Below are 26,320 nucleotides of genomic sequence, written 5' to 3' on the forward strand. Positions count from 1 at the left end.
AAAAAATTAAAGTTGTGAGATTTGTATTAACCGAAGATGCAAAATGTAATTATATTGGGTGAATCCATTTTTTTTTAAATAGAGGGAAACAAGTTCTTATGTTTTTTATATCTGTATGACTAGTGTTGGAGTACATGAATTCTTCCAGTAGCTAAAAACATCAATTTTAGTTTCCTGTGATGTGTGTAAACTGACCTTTAAGAAATATGATGTTGTGAACTGTTTCTAGCAGTGATCCATATTGATTTTCCTCAAATCATGATCAGAATATGAAAAAAATTGTACAAATAGATTATATACTCTCTTGCAAGACTCTAGATATTTTCACGAAATGCATGAAGAAATTTACTGGAAATTATTGTGCTACAAGAAGTTCAGTACTGATACTGCTTTGACTTTATATTTAAAAAATGTATACTATATAGATATTAATTATATGACCCAAATAATATGATGTGCTCGCAGAACTGTTCTCTCCAACATCAGCATTTTCTTTATTTTTTATTATTATTTTTTTTTATATGCCAGTGTCAGCATTCTCTCATCTCTAATAATCTAAATACCCAAAACCTTTGTTCACAGCAAAAGAAAATTGCAAAAAAGCCTCACGCATAGAAAGAACAAATGCTGAGGATAAATAGATTATTATTACACTACATCATGACCCAAACAAGAGTTGAGATAATTCTACGTCCAGAAGTGAATACCTTCAATCTTTCTAAATTTCCATCAGTGACACCCTTGCCCAAAACCCAGTAGCAGAGCCCTGTAGAAATTCCCAGATTATCCCATCTCACAGGAGCTGAAAGGCCTTATGTTAGATTACAGGTTTAAGGGACGACACGTGCCATTCTAGACATATTAAAGGCTTGATTTCTTAAGGTGTTTAAACTATTATACGCTCCGTATCCCATGCTTTTATCTGACTGTTTGACTTCTTTTGCAGGGAGTGGCTTTTGTTTGTTGCCTCCTTCACTATGCATTATCCCATTTCCATCAGCCTGATGAGGCCAGTACGTGGAATATTAAGAGGTAAGGGTGCAACTTCGTTATCTCGCCGTATTGTCCTGAACAACAATGACATCTTTGACAAACAACTAAGATTCATGTTTTGATTCACATCTATGCAGACATAGTTTCAAGTTGACAGTTGTATTTTACCATGATATATTTACACTTCATACTTGAACATGATAATCGGTTGGATTATGTTTTCTCATTGTACGGCTCTGTATGAAGGGTTTCTCTCTCTCTCTCTGGAGGAAAATGCCATGTCTAATCTTGAACATCTTTCAAGAAGTTTTGCATCATGTCGTGGCTGATGTTATAGTGCCCACCAGTGTACTAGCTCAATGTTTAGGAAATATGGTTGTCAAGTGCTTATTGTTAAGGCTCAGTGTAGTTCTTCACTATCGGGCTGATCTATCACACATGTTGAAGTCGTTTTTGCAACTATAATCATCTTCCCTCTCTTCTCTGTCTTCCTTCCCCAAGAGCAGTAGAAAAAAGAGAATCAAAAATCTCAGCCAAGCGACAGGATTCCTGGGAGGGGTCCAGGGCACTAGAGACTGTTTTCTTATTGAACCATAGGAGAGTGAGGAGTTCAGGTGAAAGGTTACTTGTACCTCGAGTGAAGGTAAGAAGCATCTTTCCTTCTTGATTGCAGGCTTTAGTCTTTCTAGCCATCAAGATAGAAAGTCGCTCTTGCTTATTGTTCACTGTGAGAAAATCATTCTGTATTTGAAAAATTCTCGAGCTTACTGCTATTATCTCCCACCCATCATTTGGTTGCTTCAATCTTGTGGTGGAGAATACCTTAGGAGTGTTCTATAGTGTTGTTTCTATTTAGATTTTCTTTAGCCTCCTTTTCTTCGAAAGAAGAAGAATGAACGAATTTGTAAGGGGTATATGTTCAATAAGGAGAAAGATATTCATGTCCCTAGAATCCAAGCAGTTTTCTGCCATGTTTGATTTGGTGTAGTTCCCTGTGATTCGGGGATGTGGTTTTAATTGTTATTACCCAAGCTGTAATCTTTTAAACAAGATTTATTTGAATAAAATGTGTTGAAGTGAATGCCATACAGCGATAGAAGCAGTAATGTTAATAAGGATAAAAAATGAACGTCATACAAAGTTGTAATTGGTCATGAGTATTGAATAAATATCCATGAATAACTTCTGTGATAGAATTAATTGGAAAAATGTCAGATATTTAAAAACCCCCCATGGAGGAGATGGGTAGAAGTCCCTGCGAGAGTGCATTAGAAAGTTATCATGCAAATAATATACGCACTGTTGATTTAGATTGCAATGTGCAGCCCTATCAACTTTAAGGTTTCAATCAAATGTGACAGTGAAGATGGTTGTACTTAGCAGTCTATAGTCTATCTCTTTATCTTCTTGGTAAATGATTTTGTCTGATACGTTAAGTTTTTCAATTTTTTAAATTTCATATTGAACTTCCTAATGTTCTTGCAAATGTTGGTAAAAGTAGAGAGTAATAGTTGATGTGCGGGTTATATAAATGGAAAAACTCCTATGTCAGTGCCTAAGTACTTTACCCTGGCCGCCTTTGTGAAGAAGGCATAGTACGTACATACTGATATGCAATTTGGCTATTATAGTTCATCTTTTCCTCTTTTTGCCACAGGCTATTAATGTCCTCATGATGTCGATCACAAAGTCATTTTAGCATTAATAAATATAATGAAATGTGTTGTTGATCACATTTGTGAATGACATTTATCTTGTTATTAAGGCCCTACGAGATTTTCTTTGCCACTAAATTGTCTGGATTGTTTTTGAGGATCTTGTTCTGCTCTTCTGTTTCTTCTAGAACATCAATTATCTTTTATAGTTTCCACTGTATTTTAATACATTCTCTTGCAGGGAAGATGACGAGTGCTGGCTTTTGCCAACCATACTGCTTCTCTTCAAGCTGTTACAAGCCCGTTTTGTCAATTGGCATATAGCTAATCTTGAAATCGAAGATTTTTCTGTATATTGCCCAGATCCCGATGCTTTTTGGGCCCATGAATCAGGTTTTTGACAGGAATCGAGCAGGACGTCAGACATGCACATATATATTAAGTTTTGGTGATTCAACTACTTACTGTGTGTTTAGTTTCACATTGGAAACCACCAAAAGCATAGTTTTGGTAGGAGCATATAACTTCCTGCTTTCATAAAATATCATGGTTTTGGTGGTTACTTACGTGAAACCAAATACAATCTTAAAAGAAGGCTTTATTATTGCCCTGGTTGGAAGCATTGTGGCTACCCTGCTATGTAAATATAAGCAGAGATGTATAGGAAAATCAGGTACAGGTCTGCAGTTTTTGTTTCGATGTAAAAATCTTATAGGTTGGTTTATGGAACAGTACAAGGAACTTGTGAGTAGGGTCTAGAGAGAATGCGTTCTTGTAGCTGATTTACTCAGTAGTAGTACCATCGAGTTTCACCATTTTCTTCTTTATTTTTTTGTATTTAAAATTATATTTCCTTTTTACACGTGATCCATTGCCACCAAGTACTGACTGGAATGAGAAGCCTTTGGGAAGGCTGCTTTTTGCTCCTCTGCTATAAAGGGTTGGATATTATTATAATTATTGCATTAATGTTATACGATTCTCATTTTAACATTTGAATTCTCATTTTCATTTAGTCGTTTGTCTAATACGGGACATCTGGAATTCTACAAGCCAAAAGCCACCTATTTCATATACATTTTTTGGCTGTGGGTGGATTCTTGTTCTTGTTCTATTTCATTTCCATTTCCTTTGAATGTGTCTATCTCTTCATTTTCCTTTGGATTCATTCATTCAAAGAGAGTTACATAAACATCCTCTCACAATTCACAAGACCTACTTCTTTCTTGGTCCTCAGTTCTCCAGAGCCAAAAAGGAGGATGAACAAAGATGCTGCTGCAACCAAATAACAATACCAATTTCAAAAGTAATATCAGGTTCTCGACTCGAGAGTATCGTGAGTCACATGAACAACTGGGTTTGGTTGAAGGTCATTCACGTATACATGGGAGCTAGGGAGCTAGAGAACTAGAAGAAAATGTGTCTAAAACCGATGAAGTCGTTGCTGAAATTTCTCTGATATGGAAATTTGAAATGCAAGCTTGTGGTGGAATTTATTGGGTCTCAAAGTTGATATGCATCTGTTTAACTTTGAAGCCTGTTGTCTATAGCTGTTTGTTAAAAGCAAATGGCATGAATTTGACTACCATGGCCTTCTTAAAGATCCTCACACAGTATGATCTTTCATTTGACAAGTAATATGTTATTTTAAACATGTTACCTCTGTCTCAATTTAATGTACTTTTAAAATAGATTTAACGTTTTAAAATATAAAATGCTTTTGATTAAAATAAATTTTTATTAATAATATTTTTTTTAATATTATCATTCTCATTATTTCATCTCTTTAATATTCTTATACAGTTGGAATACTAAATTAAAAAGCATATTTGGATGTTTATATTTTTTTTTGGAAAAAAATAAGATTGTAAAATGTATTTAATAAATTTTATTAGTAATATGTAATTTTATTTAAAAATGTCTTATAAGTTAAAACTGAGAAAATAAAGGTAAACCTTCTCCTTAGTAAGTTTGACATCTAATATACTCCCTCCGTTTGAAAATGTAAGGCATTTTTAATTGAATCTTATCTTTCAATAAAGTAATTACTTACTTTTTAACTAATCCTATATTTTCATATTTACCCCTATTAAATACCTTACAATAAATATAAAATTATTATCAATAAGGGTACTTTTAAAAAAAGGAATGATTACACCTCGAAAGATTAAAAATGCCTTATATTTTTAAACATTTAATTCTTCAAAAAATACCTTATATTTTTTAATGGAGAGAATATAATTTAGATCTTTAATAAAATTCTCTATTGTGATAGCATGATATTATAAAAGTAGGTTCCATGGATCTATATTTTTCATTAAAGTATCACATCGTTGTGTCACAATGACATAAAATATTATAAAATATAGGTTAAAATATATAAAGTCTTCATGAATTTTGAAACAATTATCTATGAGCTCCCTCACTTTAAAAATTTAAAATTAATTCTCTTGATCTTTAATTTTACTTTTCAAAGATCCTATTGTTTATTATATTATTTTTTTCATGAGAATTAAAATATCATTTAACTAAAAAATATTTTTTGAACAAAAAATATTATATTGTAGAAATATTTATAATCAATTTCTTATACATTTTGACCAAAAAAATATTATATCATCATATAAAATTTTAAATATTTATGTTTATATTAGTTTTATTCATTTTTGTTATAAATGGTGCATAATTTTATTATTTTAAAGGATAAATTTTTATTTATATTTTCATGTTAGATTAATGTAATGCACATAGCTAAAGTATTTAAAACTTTAAATATTACCATATTAGATTAATTTATTCTTTAATACAAAAAAAAAACTATATACAAAAGTAATGCAAAAAAAATGGATATATCACATTGATAACAAAAAAATAATAATACAAAACTATATACCATTGATAACAAAAAAAATGATAAAACTAATACAAAAGTAAATATTTAAAATTTTATATGGTGATAATAACATTTTTTTGACAATCAATGCCTCAACTATTCAAAAAATTAAAAAAAAAATTGAATAGCCATAGTTCTACAATATAATATTTTTTTAATAATATTTTTAGTTAGATGATATTTTAACCCTTATGAAAAATTAATATAATTAATAGTAAGGAGCTTTGAAAAATAAAATTAAAGGTTAGAAAAATTAATTTTAAATATTTAAAGGTGAGAGGGTCATGCAATTGCTCCAAAATTCAAGGGATTTTTATACATTTTAGCTTAAAATATAATAATTTGATTTTTTTTTTCCTGTTTTGGGCCCAACCAATTATGTTTAACTTGATGAAGAGTACACCTTTCAAATTAGTGATCAATTTATGTTGGTCAAGCAAACACAATATACTGTTTGTAATTAATTTCACTGATGACCCAATTTAAAAACTAATTCAGATTTAAAAAAAATTAATCACATTACCCTCAATGAGTAAGACTTCCACTAAATAACTCGATTATGTAGAATGTGACTTGTGGAGGAGTTCATGTTTATTTATTGATCTTGTGACTAAATAATTTTCTAATAACTATAACCGGAGTTGATAGTTTTAAATTTTTTTAATGAAAAGCTATAATATAACCATACAAAAATAAAGAATTAAAAAATACTTTATATACCTTAATTTCTAAGACAACCAAGTCCCCACGACGGAGGGAAGTGGGTGAATAATAAAATAAATTAAATATTCTCTCTGATTATACTTGTGAGGTACCTTTTAAAAGTAATTTTTTATTTAAAATATAAAATATCTTGTAATAATTAAATTATTTTTTTAATTTTACCTTTTTTAATTAATGTGAAAGTATTTAATATAATCATATCATGATTTTAAGTTAAAGGTAAAAATAAAAATACATATCATTTTTTATAATAAATTTTTTTAATATGCATAAAACAGTTAAAAATATTTTATAATGAGAATTAGAATGAGTAAATATCAAGGTTATTAGTTGATACAAACTAGCTAGATTTTACATGTCGTGCGATGCACAAGAATATTAAACTCTATTTCATCAAATATTATAGCAATGACTATAGTTTTAGAGTGATCACTCGGCACATTTTACTATAATAGTTTATAGTTGACAATTTACACATCTGTTCCCCTCTCAATTGTTATGATTAAGGTTCTAATTTTGGTTCATGTTGACATGTTTCTTGTCGAGTGTTATAATAATGCAGTGATTAGCTAAATACTTTAAATACTCGGTGACACAGTCACACAAAGACCTAGGCAACTCATTACTCACTAATTAAACAAACTTCAAGCTATGTTATCATGGCAGATTTTGACGTGAGGAACTTGTGAAAAATGACAACAAATTTTAACATTAGCAATCAAAGCGAAAACAACAAGCTCCATACAAAATCATTAATATCATCAATTTATATATATATATATATATATAGAGAGAGTAAAGCACAATATCAAAATATTGTTTATCTACAGTATTTTAAATAATATACTTTACTATTTTTTTTTTTTTAAAACTTGATTTAATAAAATAGTTAATGCATATTTTGATAAAAAAAATATAGATGTAGGTTCCATAATAAAAGAGAAGTGATGTGGGACCTACTATTCAAAAAAAAAATGAGCTCAATGCGGATCCGTAATTTAATTAATAAAATTTATTTATGTAGGATCAAAAATTTTTACTGCATATATTTTTAATTATAAATGTCAAAAATTAGACAAGACATAAAAAAAATAGGATTTATTTCTTATTTTCAAAGATCATGTGAAATTTGTAGTAAAAATTGATGGTGGATAATAAAAATAATGGGTATTAGATAAACAATAAAATTTCAAATTTTATTTAGACAACGTATAAAAAGTAAGTAGGTAATATGATAAATTTTACTTCAAAATTTATTTACTTAAAATATGGAATACCAAATTAAATTAATTTACTCAAAATAAAATATTTTGTTACTTTTAATTTTATATGTACAAGGTAATAAAATTAGAATAAAATTGATGAACTAATTTTATATGTTAATGATAATAAAATGTAGAATATTATCCTTTAATTTTAAGTTTAACTTTATAAGATTATATCATTTAAATGTTATAAGATAAGTTGAATGATTTTTAAATAATACTTACTTTCTTTGATCTTATTTATAAGGTAAAGAGAAAATTTTTATCCTATTTATACGTTATATCATTAAATTTTTATTATAATTTTTTTTAACCTCCACTTAATGTTGAAAAGAAAAACCATATGGTTAAAATATGTATATATTTAACAGAAGCAAAAATAATATATAGGTGTTAGCTATATAATAAAATTAAAAATTTATTTAGACTAAGTATACAAATTACATAGGTAACCTGATGAGTTTTATTTTGAAATTTAATTTACTCAAAGTAACAAATTAAAAATGAAATAATTTATTACTTTTAATTTTTATACGTATAAAATAATAAATTGTAGAATAAAATATAAAGGTAAGTGTTTTGAAAATAATTTAAAAGTATTTTATTAAAATTATAAATTTTAAATAAAAATAATTATAAATTATATCAACTAATCTATCTCTTATTATAGTAAATTTAAATTCCATTAATTAACCAATAAAAAATTCATATTCCATTAAGTTTGTTTTCATACATGTTGAAATATTATTTTAACAAATTTATATATTTAAAATTTTTACATAATAAATAAATAAGTTTTATAACTATTAAATTTAAAAAATGAATAAAAATTTACACGAATGTATTCTCTTTAGTTCTTATTATAGATATTTTTAACCATTTTATACATATTAAAAAGTTAGTTTTTTTTCTTAATGTCACAAAAAAAATAAAAAGTATTTTTATTTTTATTCTTGACTTTAAATTGTGATATAATATATTAAATATGTTCACATTAATCAAGAATGAGTAAAATTTAAAAAATTATTTAATTATTATAAGGTATTTTATATTTGGGATAAAAAATTACTTCTAAAAAGTACTCACTCCATTCAAAAATATAAAATATTTTTTAAGGACTTGAATATTTAAAAATTTAAAATATTTTTAGTCTTTTGAGGTGTAATTATTATATTTTTTAAAAAATACCTCTATTGATAATGACTTCATATTTATTGCATCCATATTTAATAGAGATAAATATAAAAAGATAGAATTAGTTTAAAAGTAGATAACTACTTTATTGAAAGGTGAGATTCAATTAAAAATATCTTATATTTTTAATAGAGGGAGTATTTTATAAATAAGATTGGAGGGAATATTATTTAAATGTTTGGGAGATAACATGAATAATTTTTATATATCATCTATATTTAAAAAAATATTTTGATCTAATATATATATATATATACTTAACTAATAGTTGAGTGGATCCAAATAAAAATTTAAAGGTAAAAAAAAACTTTGTATTTATATAAATTAATTTAAAAAATAGGTTTGTATAGATTTCAAAATAAAAAAAGAAGTATCCATGACTAGATAAAATAAAAAAAGGAGAACATATTTTACTTTAAATTATAAGTCATCCAAAATAATTTTTTTAAAAATTTTACATATTAAAATCTTCTTGTGTATTGCAGGGAGATTAAATCTAATTATTTTTTATACTTTCACGCACCGGATGATGAAATAAGAAGATTAAGAAAAATACCAAAATCTAAATATATCATCAAAACCTTTAATTTTTCACTAAAAAAAAGAACAAAAGAAAAGAAGCTTTGAAAGCAGCAAAAGCGGACGTTAGAATAGACCAAAGCTGGGAGTAGCTGGTGCGATCGCCAAGCTTCGCGCTCTGTGCTCGGCCGCTCATCACCACCGTCAGCCTTCGACGCCTTTGCACGGACTTTGCCGCCTCCGCCGCCGACTCTGCTTTCGAGGAATCATGGAAGAAAGCCATTCCCAATATGGAACCTCCCAAGACACTCTCGTCCTCCCTTACCTTCTTCCATTCCCTACAAAATCACTCTCAATTTCATTCTTCCCTACGCATCTCGGCGTTCTTCCAAGCAGGTTTGTTCCCCCCTTTCACCTTGTCATGCTCTTACTTTTCCTAGATTCTGATATTGATGTTGCCTGATTATTTCCTGGATTATGTGGAATGACGTTTGATTCCGTGTCATTTTTACTTCCTAATGTGGTCTGAGTTTTCCAATGAAATGCGGATTGCTTTGATGGAATGCGAGTATGTTCAATTGTTAATTTGGAGGAAACTTATCACTCATACCGACTGGCTAAAGTGTTTAATTAATTGTTTCTTATGCTGATATGTACAGATTGACATGGTGATTATACTACCCGCAACAACGAGCCAGGACAAATGGGTGTTTTAGCTGGCCATGTACCCACAATTGCAGAACTGAGGCCAAGGATAGTTAGTGTCTGTGCAGGAGGGAAATGAAGTTACAAAATATTTTGTCAGCAGTGGATTTGCGTTCATCCATGCGAAGTCTCTTGCAGATGTGATTGCTGTTGAGGCCGTTCCAATTGATCGGTCACAGTGACCAAAGCCTGGTCCAGAAGGAGCTCATTGAGTTCATGCAGAAGCTCACTTGGAGAAAGCTGAAGCACAGATTGGCATCGACGTTCACATTCCCTTAATTCTGCTCTCTCTGGCTAATGCCCATTTCGGTGATTTAGGATATTATTTCATTACGGTAACTTTGGGATGATATTTATGTACAATAAAGTATCCAGAACTTGTTCTTTCTTCGTTTCCTGCCATGGGGAACTTATGAACTTTACAAAGTTGTCGTCATAAGTTGGATATATCCATGTAGTCTGATCTCATGCTAATAAATAAGAATTGTATCCACCCATTTCCTCCTCTCAGCTAAAAGCTATTTTGAAATCATTTGTTTACGTTTCTCTTAAATTATCGGAACAAGTGACACAGTACAGTAACTAAGCGCCACGGGAGGGTTTACTTTCAAGATTGCTCATAGGAATTTTGTTTTGGTTAAAGCGATCGCAAGTATGTTGAAATCGGCAGTGTTGACAATGTCGTCTTACACGCACCACCGCCCAGGTAATTCCTCCCAACATCCGGATCTGCTCAGGCTTTCACGATATAAATTATGTTTATTTTGTTACTTCGTTTGATCACATAAGACACGGAGTATAATCTTGGCTGGAGAGTTGGGGTGTCGACTTTACTAAAGCTTTTCCAATGTTTATTTGGTACTCCATCCTGTTTTTACTATAAAACAGTTTTTATGCATCTTTTAAAAAAAAAGTTACCTTTTGTTTTAATATCAAAAAAATTGATATGCACCTTCATTTTTATCATTAATTGTTAATAAAAGAGATAAAATTAAAAAAAATTAATTATTACAAAATGCCCTATACTTTGTAGGACTGGGAGCATGCTAAATTAAGCTGCCGGTGAATCAATTGAATAGGTTTTGAAATTATCTTGTTTGGGTTCTGTACAGTTTGATTCCTACTATGCAACTTCGTTAATATCCTAGCTTCCATCCTCAGATTCATACCATCTATACATAGGTTTTCTCAATGTTGCAGCCCGTCAGCATAAAAATCCCCGACGAATTGTATCTCAATTCAAGATTTCTGTCTGGTTTCATTTAACGAGGAGTGTTGATTCTCCGAAATTTAGAAAGAAAGGGGGAAAAAAAAAGAAATTTAGACCAGGGAAATTTCTGGCCGAAGGAGGAGGGAGTGGGGAAGACCAGGGAAATGAAAGAACTTTGCTTTCCTTTGTTCTGGGTTTCTTATCCAAGATTTCCAAGACCATACTCAGCAAAACCATAACCAGGAACCTAGAGACAAAACCTTAGGAGAAAGACCAGACAAAACTGGGGGGAAAAAAAAAATAAAGAGCCATTTTGGAGAGAGCATCTCCCAAAAAACAACACACCACACCTCTCAACATGTGTACACCATGGACAGCAGCATTAACAAAACTTCTCCGCAATCTAAATGGATGGCCTTTCCTCTCCATCACTATGACCCTTCTTCATCGAAAGTTAATTCAAAGCTTATTTTAAGTCCTGTTTTTCTTCCTTCTGTATTTTTTTTATCTTTCTTGTTCTTCCTTCTGTTTTCTGTCCTTATTGTCCCCTTTTTTACATTCAGGCTTTCTTCCCCTTTCAGGAAAATATAGCTGCAGTGAGCAGTTCGTCTGTTCTGGCTCTGCACCCTTAGCATATTTCTGTTCAACTAAGAAGCAGCAGCGACAGTTCCTCTAACACACGAGTAATCCTTAGTCTTGTTTGGGGAGGTAGATTCTCTCTGTTCTTTGTTCCTCATAGCCTTCATCGAAGAAGACAGGTTCCTGTTCTTCTCCTGAGCTTCGTCCATGTCTATTTGTTCTTGCCTGCACTCTTCGCTGCAAAAAGGAGTATCTCCTCTGCAATAATTTCAACACAGAAACTACCATCAGAAATCAGCCACAAACACATTCAAACTCTTGCCAAACAAATGAGTTTTCAATATCAGCCAAAAACATTCCAGATGATCATGACAGAGAAAGAAGAAAAACAGATCCTCTTTCACTATCAGACATGCAAAAACAAATAGCGAAGTATTGCATATCTAACCTGTACATGAAGATGTCCCTATTATGAAGCGGCTTTTTGCAGAGATGACAAGCTTCGAGGAAGTGTGAGTGGTGATCTTCATATCTAGAATCATAGAATCTCCCAGATCTCGGCGACGAACCAGGTAGGCTTCTGAAACTAGACCTATTAACAATAGCATAACCCATAGATTTGGACACAAATCCCTGTTGGTAATGATAGTGGTTCTGACCAGAAGAACCAGTTTCCATGTCTGCTAAGAAAGCCAAGCCACAGCCCTCTCCCAAGAAACAAGTTCTTTTAGAGTCCATCAATGAATCTGGCAAGTTGAGGAGACCGAAGTGTTGTTGCTAGGGAAGAAACGTAAGAAAGCGGAGCGATTATGTAAGAGAAAGATGAAGCTGTATATATATATATAAAGGGATGTATGATATGGTGAGATGGGGAAGGTAAAGGCGAAGGCTTTTGGCTTTCTTGAATGCGTTAAGTGAGATAATAAACAGCGGCAGGTTGTCTGAATCCGTGCTGCTAAATCCATTGGCTCAAGAAACCTGCATCTTCCAGTTTTCATTATTTAATTCCTTCATTAATCATTAATTAAATATCCAGCTTTGATATTTTTATTTTCTAGAATATTACTAGTATCTTCAATTGGAGGGGTCCAAGGTGACGAAGTTGCCATGGTATAACCACAAAATTTACATTTTTGCCACTATGCGTGGTTAGGATGGAAACGCTGATCCCTTTTTTGATTATGAAAAATTTTTATATAGACCCAATTTATATATTATTCATTGTTTTTGATAAAATTGATTAATTCAACAGAATAAATTTTTATTATTTAGTGATTTTTTATGATTTTGCTTTTAGAATAGAATACTTTTTAATTTTTAATTTTTTTTACTATTATTAATAATAAAATTCATTTATATTTACAGCTATTTAAATAGTATATTTTTATTAAATTAAATATGGATGATACAGTGTATCAGATTCATATAAAATTCATCTTAGACTACTTTCTCAAGAATAACGAAGAATCGAGAACCGCACAAAAAACAAAGCAGAGAGGTCGGTGATGGGTTAAAACTGAAAAGGGAAAAGAGGAAAATAAAGAAGAGGTGTGCTTATTCCAGCCTATTTCAATAACTAGGGATAGCTGTAGTTTTACTTTTTACACGTAAAAACAAACACACTAAATGAGTTCAATCTAAATAAATTGGACAAGTGAAGTTGAGAATTTATAATAGAAATAAGATGCAGGATGAAAGGTAAGAGAAGTCAATCAAAATATGTACTCTCTATTAAAAAATATAAATTATTTTTAATTAAATATTATTTTAATAAAATAATTATTTATTTTTAAACTAACTTTATTTTTTTATATTTATTCCTATAAATATTTTAAAATAAATAAATTGATTCATTTAATAAGGGTATTTCAAAAAAGTTATAATTACAACTTGAAAAACAAAATATCTTATATTTTTAAATATCTAACTCTTTAAAAAAAATTTTATATTTTTAAATGAAAAAGTAAATGTAAATTTTAATTAATTGGGTTCAAGCCCGTTGCAAAGGCCCGTTTTTATTTAAAATAAATATATTTCACATTATGATATCACACATTCCAGCTACAAAAATTAATTAAAATGTTCTAAAGTTTAAAATCAGTGAAACAAATTTAAGCTTTAAAGCAGAAATACATCTTTTAAAGTCTACATTTTAATCCAAAAGTATCAACCATCCTTGATCCAAAACTTGGGAGAAGTAATCCAAGATACTCCCTCCATTTTAAATTATAAAATATTTTTAAATAAAATTTTACATACCAATAAACTCATTAAATACACTTAATAATCTTATTTTTTTCAAAACAAAAATGTAAATTTTTAAAAATACCTTTCATTTAATAACCTTCAATCCACACATAATTACTAATTAGTATTAAATAGAGAAAAAATGGTAATATTAGAATAAATTTATTTAATAAAACATTTATCTTCTCAAAGTGTCTTATATGTTGAGACGATAAATTCTTCAAAAATGTCTTATAATTTAAGATGGAATGAGTATGTATTACCCATGTATAACAAGTTAAATAAAGATAATTAAAAAACACACACAATCACACTTTTGCTAGAAAAGAGCAACTACAAGTTTAAGCAATAACTCGGACTCAAAATTTCAAGCATAAATGGATTGAATCACAAAATACCTAATTTTGAGCAGGGATGTTCATGAAATGAGATTGAAATAGTCTTGTCCTATGTCAAGTTTTGAAAAAAAGATTGGGATTAAATTTTTATTTCCATGTCTCGTCCCGTTAGAAATTAAAACGGGACAAAGATAAAATCGAGACATCCCACCTCTCGATAAATTAAATAATGTTGAAAAAAAATTTGGATGATAACATTAATTAAAATTTTAAAATATATAATTTATTAAGTTTAAAATTAAAATAAACGAGTACATAAATCACAACAATTTAAAATTAATTATTGAATCACATTAATCATAACTACACATTATAATAGCAATTATAAGTGATTTTTAAGTTATAAGAGTGGTAATAACACGCAAGTCAAGTATAATATCAAATCATTATTTTTTTACTTTAGTTGAGATGTGTTATGCTAATTATTTTTAAAAAAAATAAAAATAAAAAATATGATATAAAATAAAATTTATTAAATAAATAGATATAAAAATAAATTATATTAATATAATTAATATATATAAAAAAAGAATTGTCCACTTACTCTATGTCATTAAAATTATTAATCTAAAAAATTTAGTTTTAAATAATAATTGCACGTCTTGAAATTATAATTGATATAATTAATATAAGTATAAATTATATTAATATAATTATTATATTTAATGTATATTTTTAAAATAAAAATAATATATATAATATTTAAGATGAAACGAAACGTCTGATAATAATTTCATCCCATCCCACAAACTCTTTTCTATCCCGCCTCTAAGGTCTTGTCTCATTATTTTAATATGAAATAAGACCTTGTTTTAATATAATTGAAAAAGGAAATTATTAAATTAATTGAAATAAGTACAAATTGAATATTTTTAATTTTGAGAGTTGGGTCCCAAAAAAAGTTTTTTTCCCGGGGGGGCTCATGAGGGTATTATTGGGAGGCAATATAAGAAGTGGCAAGGTGGTAATTTGAGAGAGGGAAGAGGGGATTTTATGAGAGGGACAACCACTCTGACTGAAGTGATCACTCATGGTCATGGGTCCCATTCCCAACAAAACCACACATGTGCTTTCGGAGAAGAAATCCTGCGCCACGCTCTTCAAAGTGCGCGTGAGGTGATGGTCACACCCACCCATGGCATTATGTTCCTGCTCGTCCCGGAGCAACTTCGTTGGCTGTAGCGGTGGTTGTTTCGGTGGGTAACTAACCCTCTTTCCTGTGCTAAGTGACTACAACTGGTAACTAAACATTTAGCACAATCTAATTTCCTACCAAACAAAACCTTCTATAATTCACTTTGTTGGCTCATTTTGGTATCAATTATCTACATCCCAATTTATAAAATATTTTAATAAAAAATTTGATGTTTTTAAATATAAAATACTTTAATGAAAATAAAATTTAAAAATAATACTCCTTCATTTAAAATATAAGTCATTTTTAAGCAAATTCATCTTAATAAAGTAGTTACCTACTTTTAAACTAATCTTATATTTTTATTATTTAACCCTATTAAACACTCTATAGTAAATATAATGTCATTATCAATAGGAATACTTTTGAAAAAAAAAATAATGATTACATCTCAAAAGATTAAAAAATACATTTTTGAACGAAGGGAGTACCTTTTATATTTATCATTCTCATTATATTATTTCTTTTAATATTATTCTTTCAAAAATGAAGCATTAAATTCAATGAATTTTTTGAAGTATATATTTTTTATTTTAAAAAAATAAGATTATAAAGTGTGTTTAATCAATTTTATTAATATGCATGTTTTTATCTAATAATGTCTCATAAATTGGGATAGAGAGAACATATAACTATTTATGCTCTAAAAATTCTAATAAGTACTCACTCTATTAAAAAATATAAGATATTTTTAATCGAATCTTACCTTCAATAAAATGGTTACTTATCTTTAAACTAACACTATTTTTTATATTTATCTCTATTTAATAACGTGTTTGACTCTAAAAAAAATATAAAGTGATCTATTCAATAAACACTTTAAAAAATAATAATTACACTTTAAAAAACTAAAATGCTTTATATTTTTAAATATTTAACCCTTTTAAAAATTATCTTATATTTTTAATAGAGAGAAGTAACATTATTTAAGTCATTGGTAATATAATTCATTTATCAAGTTATGATGTTTGGATAGTTTTACTATAAATCCTGAATAAATATCAATTCATTACACAAGCTATGAGTCGAAATAACTTAGTTTTTATATCTTTTGTTAAAAAAATCTCAGTACTTTATTTTTTTAACTTGATTAAATTTATTTTATATAATTTTTTAACTAAATAAATAGAAATCAAATTGTACTGAATTAAAATTTAAGAAATAAATTGATAATTAAAAAATTTTAAAGATTAAAATTTACATCATCTCTTAATTATTATTTAACGAATTACAATGCTGAATTTTTTTTTCCCCAACCGTAATAGTTGAAATCGAACAGAAGACTTGAAATTCAGGTGGGATACACGCGCATCGGGTGCGATTTGGAGTTTCCAAGACACCTTGTTAAAGACTTGTTATTCAAGTGGAAAAGGCAAAATAAGAAAAGGAAAGGAAAGGACAAGAAACTTAGGAACAGTTTTGCCGCCCTAAACCCGCGGTTTCGCGAATTCCCCTTTCTCCTCTTCCCTTCCTATCCTCTTCTCCTTTCAATTTTTTTTTTAACCATTAACATTAATATTTTAAATGATTTAGATTTAAATTATTATGAAATATTTTTTTTTGGTTTTACTGCAGTTTTAAACTACTCAAATTAAAATTTTAATAATTTAAATTTAATTATTAACTTTTTTTATTCTTTCTTTTAAAAAATATAAAAAAATTTTAATTAAATATCACTCTAACAAAAATAGTTACCTACTTTTAAGTTAATCATATTTTTTATGTTTACTCTTATTTAATATCTTATAATAAATATAAAGTCATTATCAATAAAATATTTTAAAAAAACAATAATTATACTTTAAAAGATTAAAAATATTTTTTATTTTTTAATCTTAGATTTTTGAATGAAAGGAGTATAATTTAATATTTAAATAATGATTTTACAATATATTAAATTAAGTTATCTAAATATTAATTTAATAATTAAAAATTAAAAAGAACGGAGTAGGAGGAGGAGGATGGGAAGAGAAGAGTAGAGAATCCACTCCCCACTCTCCCATAAATAAAAGCAATGACGTCAGCACCCCCGAGATTCTTTTCGTCGTTTTCTGCCACTGCGTAGGCCCCACCGCGCAGAACATCTAAGCATTGGGTCCCGCACCCTCCCATGGCCTATACCCTGCGCCTATCACTACCCTGTCATCATCACCTTCGATCCCCATTTCCCTCTTCATTTTTTTCCACCTATTTTAATTATTAGAACGCGGTTTTAAGGTGAATCAATTCATAATATATTAAAATCAAATTCCAAAAATAAAAGTGCTGCTTTGTTGCCTGAGAAGTCATAGTAGTGCTGTAACACTCCATAGTCCGTCCGTCCCAAAAAAAAAGATATTTGTCATTAAATATATCATCTTTAAATATATTTTAAGATATTTTTTATTAAATATATTATCTTTCAATATATTTCCTTTCCTACACGTCACACTTAAAATATACCTATAAAAAATTATGTAAAAGTAAAATTAAAATAAAATAAGGTTATAAAAAAATACTAATTCCTTTAAAGCTGTGAATTATATATAGAAGAAAAAAAATAAAGAAAAAATTCTTTCTTCATTCAATATCGCAAAACATTTTTTTAAAGCATCATGTTTAAAAATGCCCTTTTAATTTAAATTATAAATACTTTTTTTCTGCTAATGTTGATATAAAATATAAGCAATTTAATATTTGTATAAAAAATTTACTTCTTTTATTTATTAATCTAAATTTTCATATCTATGATCTTTTTATTTATCAAAAATTGAAACTAAAGATAAAAAGAATAATAATACATATTTATTAAAATAAAAAATTTACTTTTATGCAAATTACTGATAAAATATGTTTGTATTTTGAGCTGTAAGGAGTCAAGGATATTTTAAAACTGAGATATAATTAATAAGATATTTTTAAAATATTCTTAATTTGAATTTTTTATTAATAAATTAAAAGTATTAAATAGATAAAAATATAAAAAAGTAATAAAAAAAAAAAAACTCATTCCGATTAAAAATATAAAATATTTTTAAAAAATTATATATAAAAAATGTAAGATATTTTTAATCTTTCAAGATGTAATTGTTATTTTTTATAAAAATAAATAATTATTTTATTATAAATGAAATTTAATTAAAAATATATTATATTTTTTATTTGAGAAAATAACTCTTTTTCCAAGAAGTGATGTTTCCCGAATGCAATGAGCTGCCCGTGATTCTGGAGCAGCTGCCCAGCCCGTCCCCCGCTGCTTCTATGCATTACACGTGTTCTTGTACGTGTAAGTATCCCACACCCTTTCGTTACTTGTTTTATCAACTGATTCTCGATTTTCTCACTATTTCTGACGCAATTACACACATTACTTGTTTTATTGTTATTTTTATATTTTTAACGTACAAAATTATACTCTTCCCATTTTTAATTGAAACTTATACTAATAAAGAAATTATTTTATTTTTAAATTAATTTTATTTTTTTAGATTTATTTTATTTAAAAAATATTTTATCTTAAAAAAGATAAAATATATATTCAATAGAAATATTTTTTAAAAAATACAACGATTACATTTTAAAAAATTAAAAATATATTATATTTTTTTAGAAAAAATTAATCTTTTAGTCCTCCAACTTTTAATTCACTTGTAACTCAATCCCTCAACTATGACTCGCTGTGACTCAGTCCCTCAATTATAACTCGCCTATGACTCAATCCCTCAACTTTTGAATTACTTATAAATTAGTCCCTTAACTTTTGTTAATTTTTTTTTCATGTTAACTTCTATCTCACATTAATAAATAAGAAGAGGGTATTTTAAAATAATATATGAGCATTTTTTTATTCATCTTATTTGATAAAAAAATTTAAAAAAATTAAAAAATAAGGACCGAGTTATAGGTAAATCAAAAGTTGAAGAACTGAGTTGCAGCGAGTTATAATTGAAGAACTGAGTCATAACGAGTCATAGTTGAGGGACTGAGTTACAAGTGAGTTAAAAATTGAAGGATTAAAAGATTGATTTTCTCTTTTTTTTTAAATCTAACCACTCAAAAAATATTTTACATTTTTTAATAAAGAGAATATTAAGTTATTCATAAATTTATATTAGGTGTAAACGGATTGAACTCATGAGTTGATTATTTGAGTTTATCATTTTTATTATTTTAACTTACAAAATTATTTTAACTCAAATTAAATATAAACTTAATTAAAATTACTAAATTTATCAATTTTTTATCAAGTTGGGTAAGTTCAGTATATAACGTGTAAAACTCAATTCATAAAAGCAATATGACCTATTTTAAAAATATAAAAAAAATTAATTTTAATAAAAAAAATACTAAAAATAAACTGTTCTATTTTAAAACTTATGTTAACCGTTGATTACTCAAATGTGATAATCTATCAATGTAAATTAATTTTGTTTCAAATATTTATATTCAAAATATATTTAATATAAATTATAATTATATTTTATATTTTAATTATTAATCATATATTTTTAATAATTATTTATTAATTAAACTTATGCATTTATTATTTAAATTTATATCTTTATCATAAATTTACTTAAACTCATTAATTTAATAATATTGGGCATAGGCTTGTGCTACTAAAAATATTTTTTTCCTTGGTTTTTTAGTTAAAAAATTATTTTTTAACTAATTTTGAATTTAGTAAAGTCGTGTGAGCCTAAAAGTTAAAACCAAACTTAATAAATACACTTTTTTTTTCATTTATCTATTATATTTATTAATATATGTTTTTGTGTCAGCATTCTTGTCACTCATTATAAATTAAAAACTACGGATAAAAAAAATAAATAATTTATTGATATATATTTTTATTTAAAGATACTTATTCTATCTGCTTAAAAATGTAAAATATTTTTTAAAAAGTTAAATATTTAAAAATATAATGTATTTTTAATTTTTTAAAATGTAATCATTGCTTTTTTTAAATACTTCTATTAAAGTATAATTTTATATTATCATAAAATATTTAATAGAGATAAATATAAAAAATAAAATTAATTTAAAAATAAATAATTATTTTAAGAAATAAAATTTAATTAAAATCATTTTATATTTTTAAATAAAAAGAATATAATGTAAATTACGTAAAGTAATTGCTCATAGTTAATTTTTAAAAACAAAAAATAATAAAACACGCGAGCACAACCTATAAGCTATGACATCCAGTACGGTTAGCAGTTCGTATTCATCAGTAAAACGCCCTAAGTTGTCTAGTCACTAGTGAATAGTGATGTACTCACTAGGTTTCGATTTATAAGTTTTTTTTTTATTTTACAACGCTACACATACAAATCAAATTCATTTGATATTCGCTCGATATAAAATAATTTTTATCTTTTAAAATATAATTATTATTTTTTTAAAGTAGTCTTACTCATAATAATTTTATATTTATTATAAAGTATTTAATAAAAATAAATATAAAAAATATAATTAATTTAAAAGTAATTAACTATTTTATTGAAAGTGAGATTTGTTTAAAAATATTTTATATTTTTTAACATATAGAGAATAGTTTATAATCTTACTTTTTGTATAACCTTTCAAAGATACCATTTACTAATAAGAGAGACAATAATAAAGGATAATATTGAAATAATTATTATTAATAAAACTTTATTTTCTTTTAAAAAATTTTATATTTTAAGACATCAAATTACCTTAAAAAATATTACATCCTGTTCTATTTATGAGTGATTTCTAATACATTTACTTCAATTTCATTATCTATGTTTTAAAGTGTATTCAGCTTTCACTTTTACCCTTGATGAGAAAAAAATATTTTGAATAATTTTTTTTAACATTTAATGAAGGTAAAAAGGTAAATATGAGCATATAAAAGTGTAAAGTGTCTTATTAATAGAATCTAAATTAATCTTTTTTCTTTCCTTTATAAATAATGCCTATAAGTATTCTCTTTAGTTCAAGATATAAACAGTTTAAAAAAATTATATACTAATAAAGTCTTTATTTTTATAAATATATATATACATATATATTGATCTTTTTACTCCTATTCCTAATTGCAAATGCACTTGATCATGAGTAAAATATACAGTTATGCAAAAATTTAATTTAATAAATATAAAAAAATAAAAAAAGTTATACATATATTAGATTACTTATATTTTAAATTAAAATTAGTTGAGAAAAAATGTTTATATTTTAACTCATGGAGGTACTCCCTCTTATCTTCTTAAAAGTCATTTCTACTAATTTCATTAATACTAGTGCGAAAAATATAGGGAATAAAATTATGTAAAATTTTAAATATGCCATTATATAACAAATTAAAGAAGTGATATCGTATTACTTTTTCTCTCTTATAAAATATAATTTTAAAAATATTATCTTTTAAATAATATATAAAAAATTATACTATAATTTATAAATGAGATCAAATGAACTTTTTAAAATATGATTTATAAAAATTAAAGGGATTAAATGAGAGTGAAGTGTTTGGCACTTCTTGGTAACAAATTGAAGAATCGATCAAAGCTTTTGAAAAATTTTCTTTTAAAAAATAAAACATAATTATCAATTTTATAATTTTATTAAATTTTATTTTTAATTTTTATAGTTTTTTAATACTTTCAATTTTTATAATTTTTAAAAATTGGGTGACATTTGTTTTTTATAATTCCTAAGTATTAAAAATATTAAAAAAATTATTAAAAATAAAAATAAAATTTGCTGAAAATATAAAGATAAAAAATTATGTATTTGCTTATAAAAAAAAGGAAGCATTGTTGAAATCTGACAAAGACAGGCGAACCAATTTTTTTTTTTTTAATGTACTCCATCGGAAGCTAGGCTCACATTCATTGCACCTTGTCACTAAACACTGAATAAATAATTAGAAAGAATCTAACGGTTTCAACAAAACATGTGTTCTTGAATATTTGGCGTACTAGATTAAGACCTCGTATTTATGATTTGTTCGGGATTCGTAAAATAGAATAGAACTCACTTTTATTAATATTAATATTTATTAAAAAAATTAGAACAATGGTACGAACATGGGAAAAAAGGGAACAAAACGACAATGAAGGAAAGGGAGATTCGATTTAGGGAACATCAAATCAATAGTATTACGTGCCATGAAAAGACAATCTCCAAATGTCATGACTGTTGTGTGCTTTTTATTTTTTGTTTTCTTTTTTCGCGTAATTATTACCACATCGTTGCATGCTTCTAAAGTGAGCTTAGAGCTTAAAAGTTCAAAAGTTCTCACATTTTTGGGAAAACTAGTTGCTTTTCCTTTGCTGGTATTCCCATCTTTTCATGAAAGCCTGGCTTTGAAAATTGCAACTTAATTGCTTTTCTAATTATTTCAAATTGAATGCTGTCTGTAATTTTAAATTTTATTTGTGTTTGTTGAATGAATAGTTACATGAATTTGAGGAATAGATTTTTTGAAAGTGAAAGTATGTAGATTTCATAATTTTTTTAAGAAGATTGAGAATATTTTTATTTTATATAAGACTAATAAAATATCAAAAAATTTATAAAAAAATTATGGATCTCAACTTCAAAATATTTATTTTAAACTTATTTTCCATCCTCTGATAATAGCTGTGCATGTTTCAATTAACAAAACTATTAAGTACTTCCTCCGTTATATTTCTATTTTGTTCATAAATATACATGTTTTAAATTCTAAGATATAATTATTACTACTTGTTTTCAATAATATCTTGTTACATGGAGGGCATTAAATGGAAGTAGTTAATATTTAAAAAAATAAGAGTTAGATACTTAACTTTACATATTTAATATACTTTTATCTAATCAAATCAAAATAAATAAAAATAAGTATCTCAAGTATACATAATACAAGGTTAATTATATAAATTTTTTCTTATAAAAATAGATGATTTTGATTTTTATAATTTCATAATACAAAGTATAAAAAAAACTAAAATCTTAAATCATTTATAACGATAATATTTGTACATAGTATACACTTATTTGCCTACTTGTTAAAAGTAATCTCATCTTCATAATTTTTAATTAATTCACTTCTGATCATTTACCGTAATCACACCTCAGTTAAAAAATCGAATTCATTTAATCTGACTAATAATGTTTATTAACGAGGAAAGAGTAGATAAGCTTTCACTTTAACAGTAAAGCTCACCAATTCGCTTTGACACTTTTGTTTTATCTCAACACATAAATAATATTAAATTGCCACTATTTTTTTTATGAGGATTAATTTGTCATAAAGTATTCTTACAGTTAATTAAAAAATAATATTCGCAATAAAATGACAAGTCTAAGCTCATCCACTGAATCCCCATCCTGCCCAGTAACATATTGGTCTTCATAAACGTTTAAAAAGTGTTATAATACAATAATATTTTAATATGTAATTAATTCTTCGTAAATTCTTGAGTGTGAAACTAACAATATAATATGAATAATTCTAGCAATCTCATATTTAAATTGATAATATCCAAGATTTTTGTCTATCATACTTTAGAAATCGTGCGGAAGATTTATTTTAAAGACTGTTTATATACTTATTCCCTGTCCCTTTTTACTTGTCTCCGTAAGAAAAAATACACACATCAAAGAGCAAGCAAAATCTATGTGCAATTTTTTACCAAAAGAAATCTATGTGCAATTATAATGTAAAAATTAAGTTTTGTCAATTTTTCCCTTAATTTAATATTATACTATTTTAAACTGTATTATTAATATTATTAACATATTAAAATCTAAATAAGAATATATTAAATATAAAAGGTTAAATATCTAAATTTAGCCAATCGCATATGACAATGATATCCCTCAACCGCAACCATAGATTAATTCCTTTCAAAATGTGGACATTACAAAAATGGGCTTTATTTTCTAATATCATTTGCTTTAAATCAAATATTATTTACACACATATATATACTCCATCCATTTAAGAATATAAAATATTTTTTAAAGAGTTGAATGTTAAAAAATATAAAACACTTTTAATTTTTGAGGTGTAATTATTGTATTTTTTAAAAACTTTTATTAATGAATAGTTTATATTTATTATAAGATATTTAATAAAAATAAATATAAAAAATAAAAATTGATTTAAAAACTAAATAACTATTTTTCTTGAAAAGTAAAATTTAATTAACAATAGAGCATGTCTTGGACTTAAAAAAAAACAAAGAAGAGCGAGAGATAAAGTATGAAGCCATGGCACAAGATCCAAGTTTCATGGGTAATAAAGCAAAAGGAACATAATGCTCAATGATTCATATATACTATTAAGTTTCTTGCATCTTCGTCTTCTCTGCGATAGACGAGTACTTGATTACTTCAATTAGGTAAAGTCCACTTAAAGAATTTAACCTCAACTTGTGCTCTATAAAAGACTAAAAAAGAGAAGCGGGGAAAAGTAATTAGCTGATTAGTGGGTTAAGTGGGACCCATATCTCCCAACTTGTGTGTCATAAGTTAGTGGTTTGGGCAAAGAATGATTGGGATGTTAGCTGTTTGGGTAAGGTATGGTACTCTGGTCATTGGATCAAAAACCAGCCTACTAAGTTGTATCTGGTCTGATATTGGGGGTAAAATTGGAAATAATTGGTTCAAAATCAATCATATCAACAGAAAATTGGTGAAATTGGAAATCCACGTTTGTTCAGATTGAATTACGACGAGATCCTTCAATGCAGAATTTAACACCTTTTTTTTTTTTTTTTACCTTAATGCTTTTGTTTAAATTGATTCTACCTCCATCCTAAATTAAAAAAATTTTTTTAGAGAAATTAAAATAATATTTCAAAATATAAGATTCTTCAACAAAACTAAAATTTCATTTATGAAGCTTTATTAATATTATCTTTTTTGTATGTTCTCTGTTTTTAATATTCTTATAAATGGAGTATTAAATTAAATGTATTTTTTAAAATTTAATTTTTTTTTTAAAAAAGTAAGGTTGTAAATTATATCTAATGGGTTTTATTGATATACATATATATATATATATTATATAATTTTATCTAAAAATGTCTTATAATTTAAAATAAAGAGAGTATAATTTGGGAAAAATTACACTTAGTTTCCACATAAAGATTTTATTACCTAGAGGTCAATTCACAAAATAACCTAAAGTTCTGAATTTTGTGAATTTACAACTTGATAAAGGACATTTATAACTATAGGTTGAAAGTTGTAATTTGTATTTGTGTAATTTTATGGGACCTCTTAATAATAATGTTTTTTTGTAAGACCTTGGTGTAATTTTCTGAACAATTTTTGTTTTTGGCCAGAAATAACAATTTTCCCTACATTTTTTTACAAGCTGAAAGTGTGAGGTGGTTTCTTTGTTATTGTAATAAAGGGAATACTGCAAATGTTCGGTTAAAAGCTAACGTTTTAGATATTGACATTGGTGAAGTTGGTTTAATTATTATTATTTTTTAACTCCAGCTTACCCATAGTTTTTTTTTGTTGTTGCAATAAAATCTGGTGAGTTTCACCCTTACGATATTTAATGTAACATTAATTTCTTCTTATAATTCTGAGTGAAATATTATATAAAATACAAAATGGAAAAAAAATCCTGGTTTTAATTTTTTTTTGTATGATTAAATTCGAATTCATTGCCCTGAGTAATCTTAATAAATAAATAATTCATTGTTGGATGATGATTGATTGAAATTTGAAAATGTGACTTAGGGACTGTAAATTATTATTATTAATTTAAGAAAATAACTATGGGCTT

At 26.6% G+C, this 26,320-nt stretch overlaps 2 protein-coding genes and 1 pseudogene across 3 annotated transcripts in view; 2 read left to right on the top strand and 1 right to left on the bottom strand.

Moving 5' to 3' along the window:
• LOC129311143 (uncharacterized) overlaps nt 1–3,641 on the top strand; it is a 22,417-nt gene extending 18,776 nt beyond the window's left edge. For both annotated transcript variants that reach the window (XM_054953183.1, XM_054953182.1), the window contains exons 22-23: nt 947–1,032; nt 2,890–3,641. In XM_054953183.1, the coding sequence (XP_054809158.1) occupies nt 947–1,032; nt 2,890–3,049 (246 nt within the window). In that variant the 3' untranslated portion in view covers nt 3,050–3,641. The remainder of the gene's footprint in view (nt 1–946; nt 1,033–2,889) is intronic.
• LOC129311502 (ATP synthase subunit delta', mitochondrial-like) lies at nt 3,195–10,374 on the top strand (annotated as a pseudogene).
• Nucleotides 10,375–11,322: 948 nt separating this feature from the next.
• Nucleotides 11,323–12,602, bottom strand: LOC129311528 (FCS-Like Zinc finger 1-like). Its single transcript, XM_054953863.1, has 2 exons — nt 12,185–12,602; nt 11,323–11,994 (listed from the first exon to the last, which is right to left on the bottom strand). The coding sequence occupies exons 1-2, from the start codon at nt 12,472–12,474 to the stop codon at nt 11,805–11,807; spliced, it is 480 nt and encodes a 159-aa protein (XP_054809838.1). The 5' UTR covers nt 12,475–12,602; the 3' UTR covers nt 11,323–11,804.
• Nucleotides 12,603–26,320: the final 13,718 nt, after the last annotated feature.

Source organism: Prosopis cineraria, unplaced genomic scaffold (genome assembly GCF_029017545.1).
Source record: "Prosopis cineraria cultivar Desert tree isolate PC_DT_omini unplaced genomic scaffold, ASM2901754v1 PC5, whole genome shotgun sequence".
Lineage (NCBI taxonomy): Eukaryota > Viridiplantae > Streptophyta > Magnoliopsida > Fabales > Fabaceae > Prosopis > Prosopis cineraria.

Bases quoted from the DNA above. Each gene is read 5' to 3' on its own strand.
- LOC129311528 (XM_054953863.1), bottom strand. From the start codon at position 12,474: ATGGACTCTAAAAGAACTTGTTTCTTGGGAGAGGGCTGTGGCTTGGCT. The intron at 11,995-12,184 runs GTTAGATATGCA...AAATTATTGCAG, and splicing joins AGGGACATCTTCATGTACAG to AGGAGATACTCCTTTTTGCA.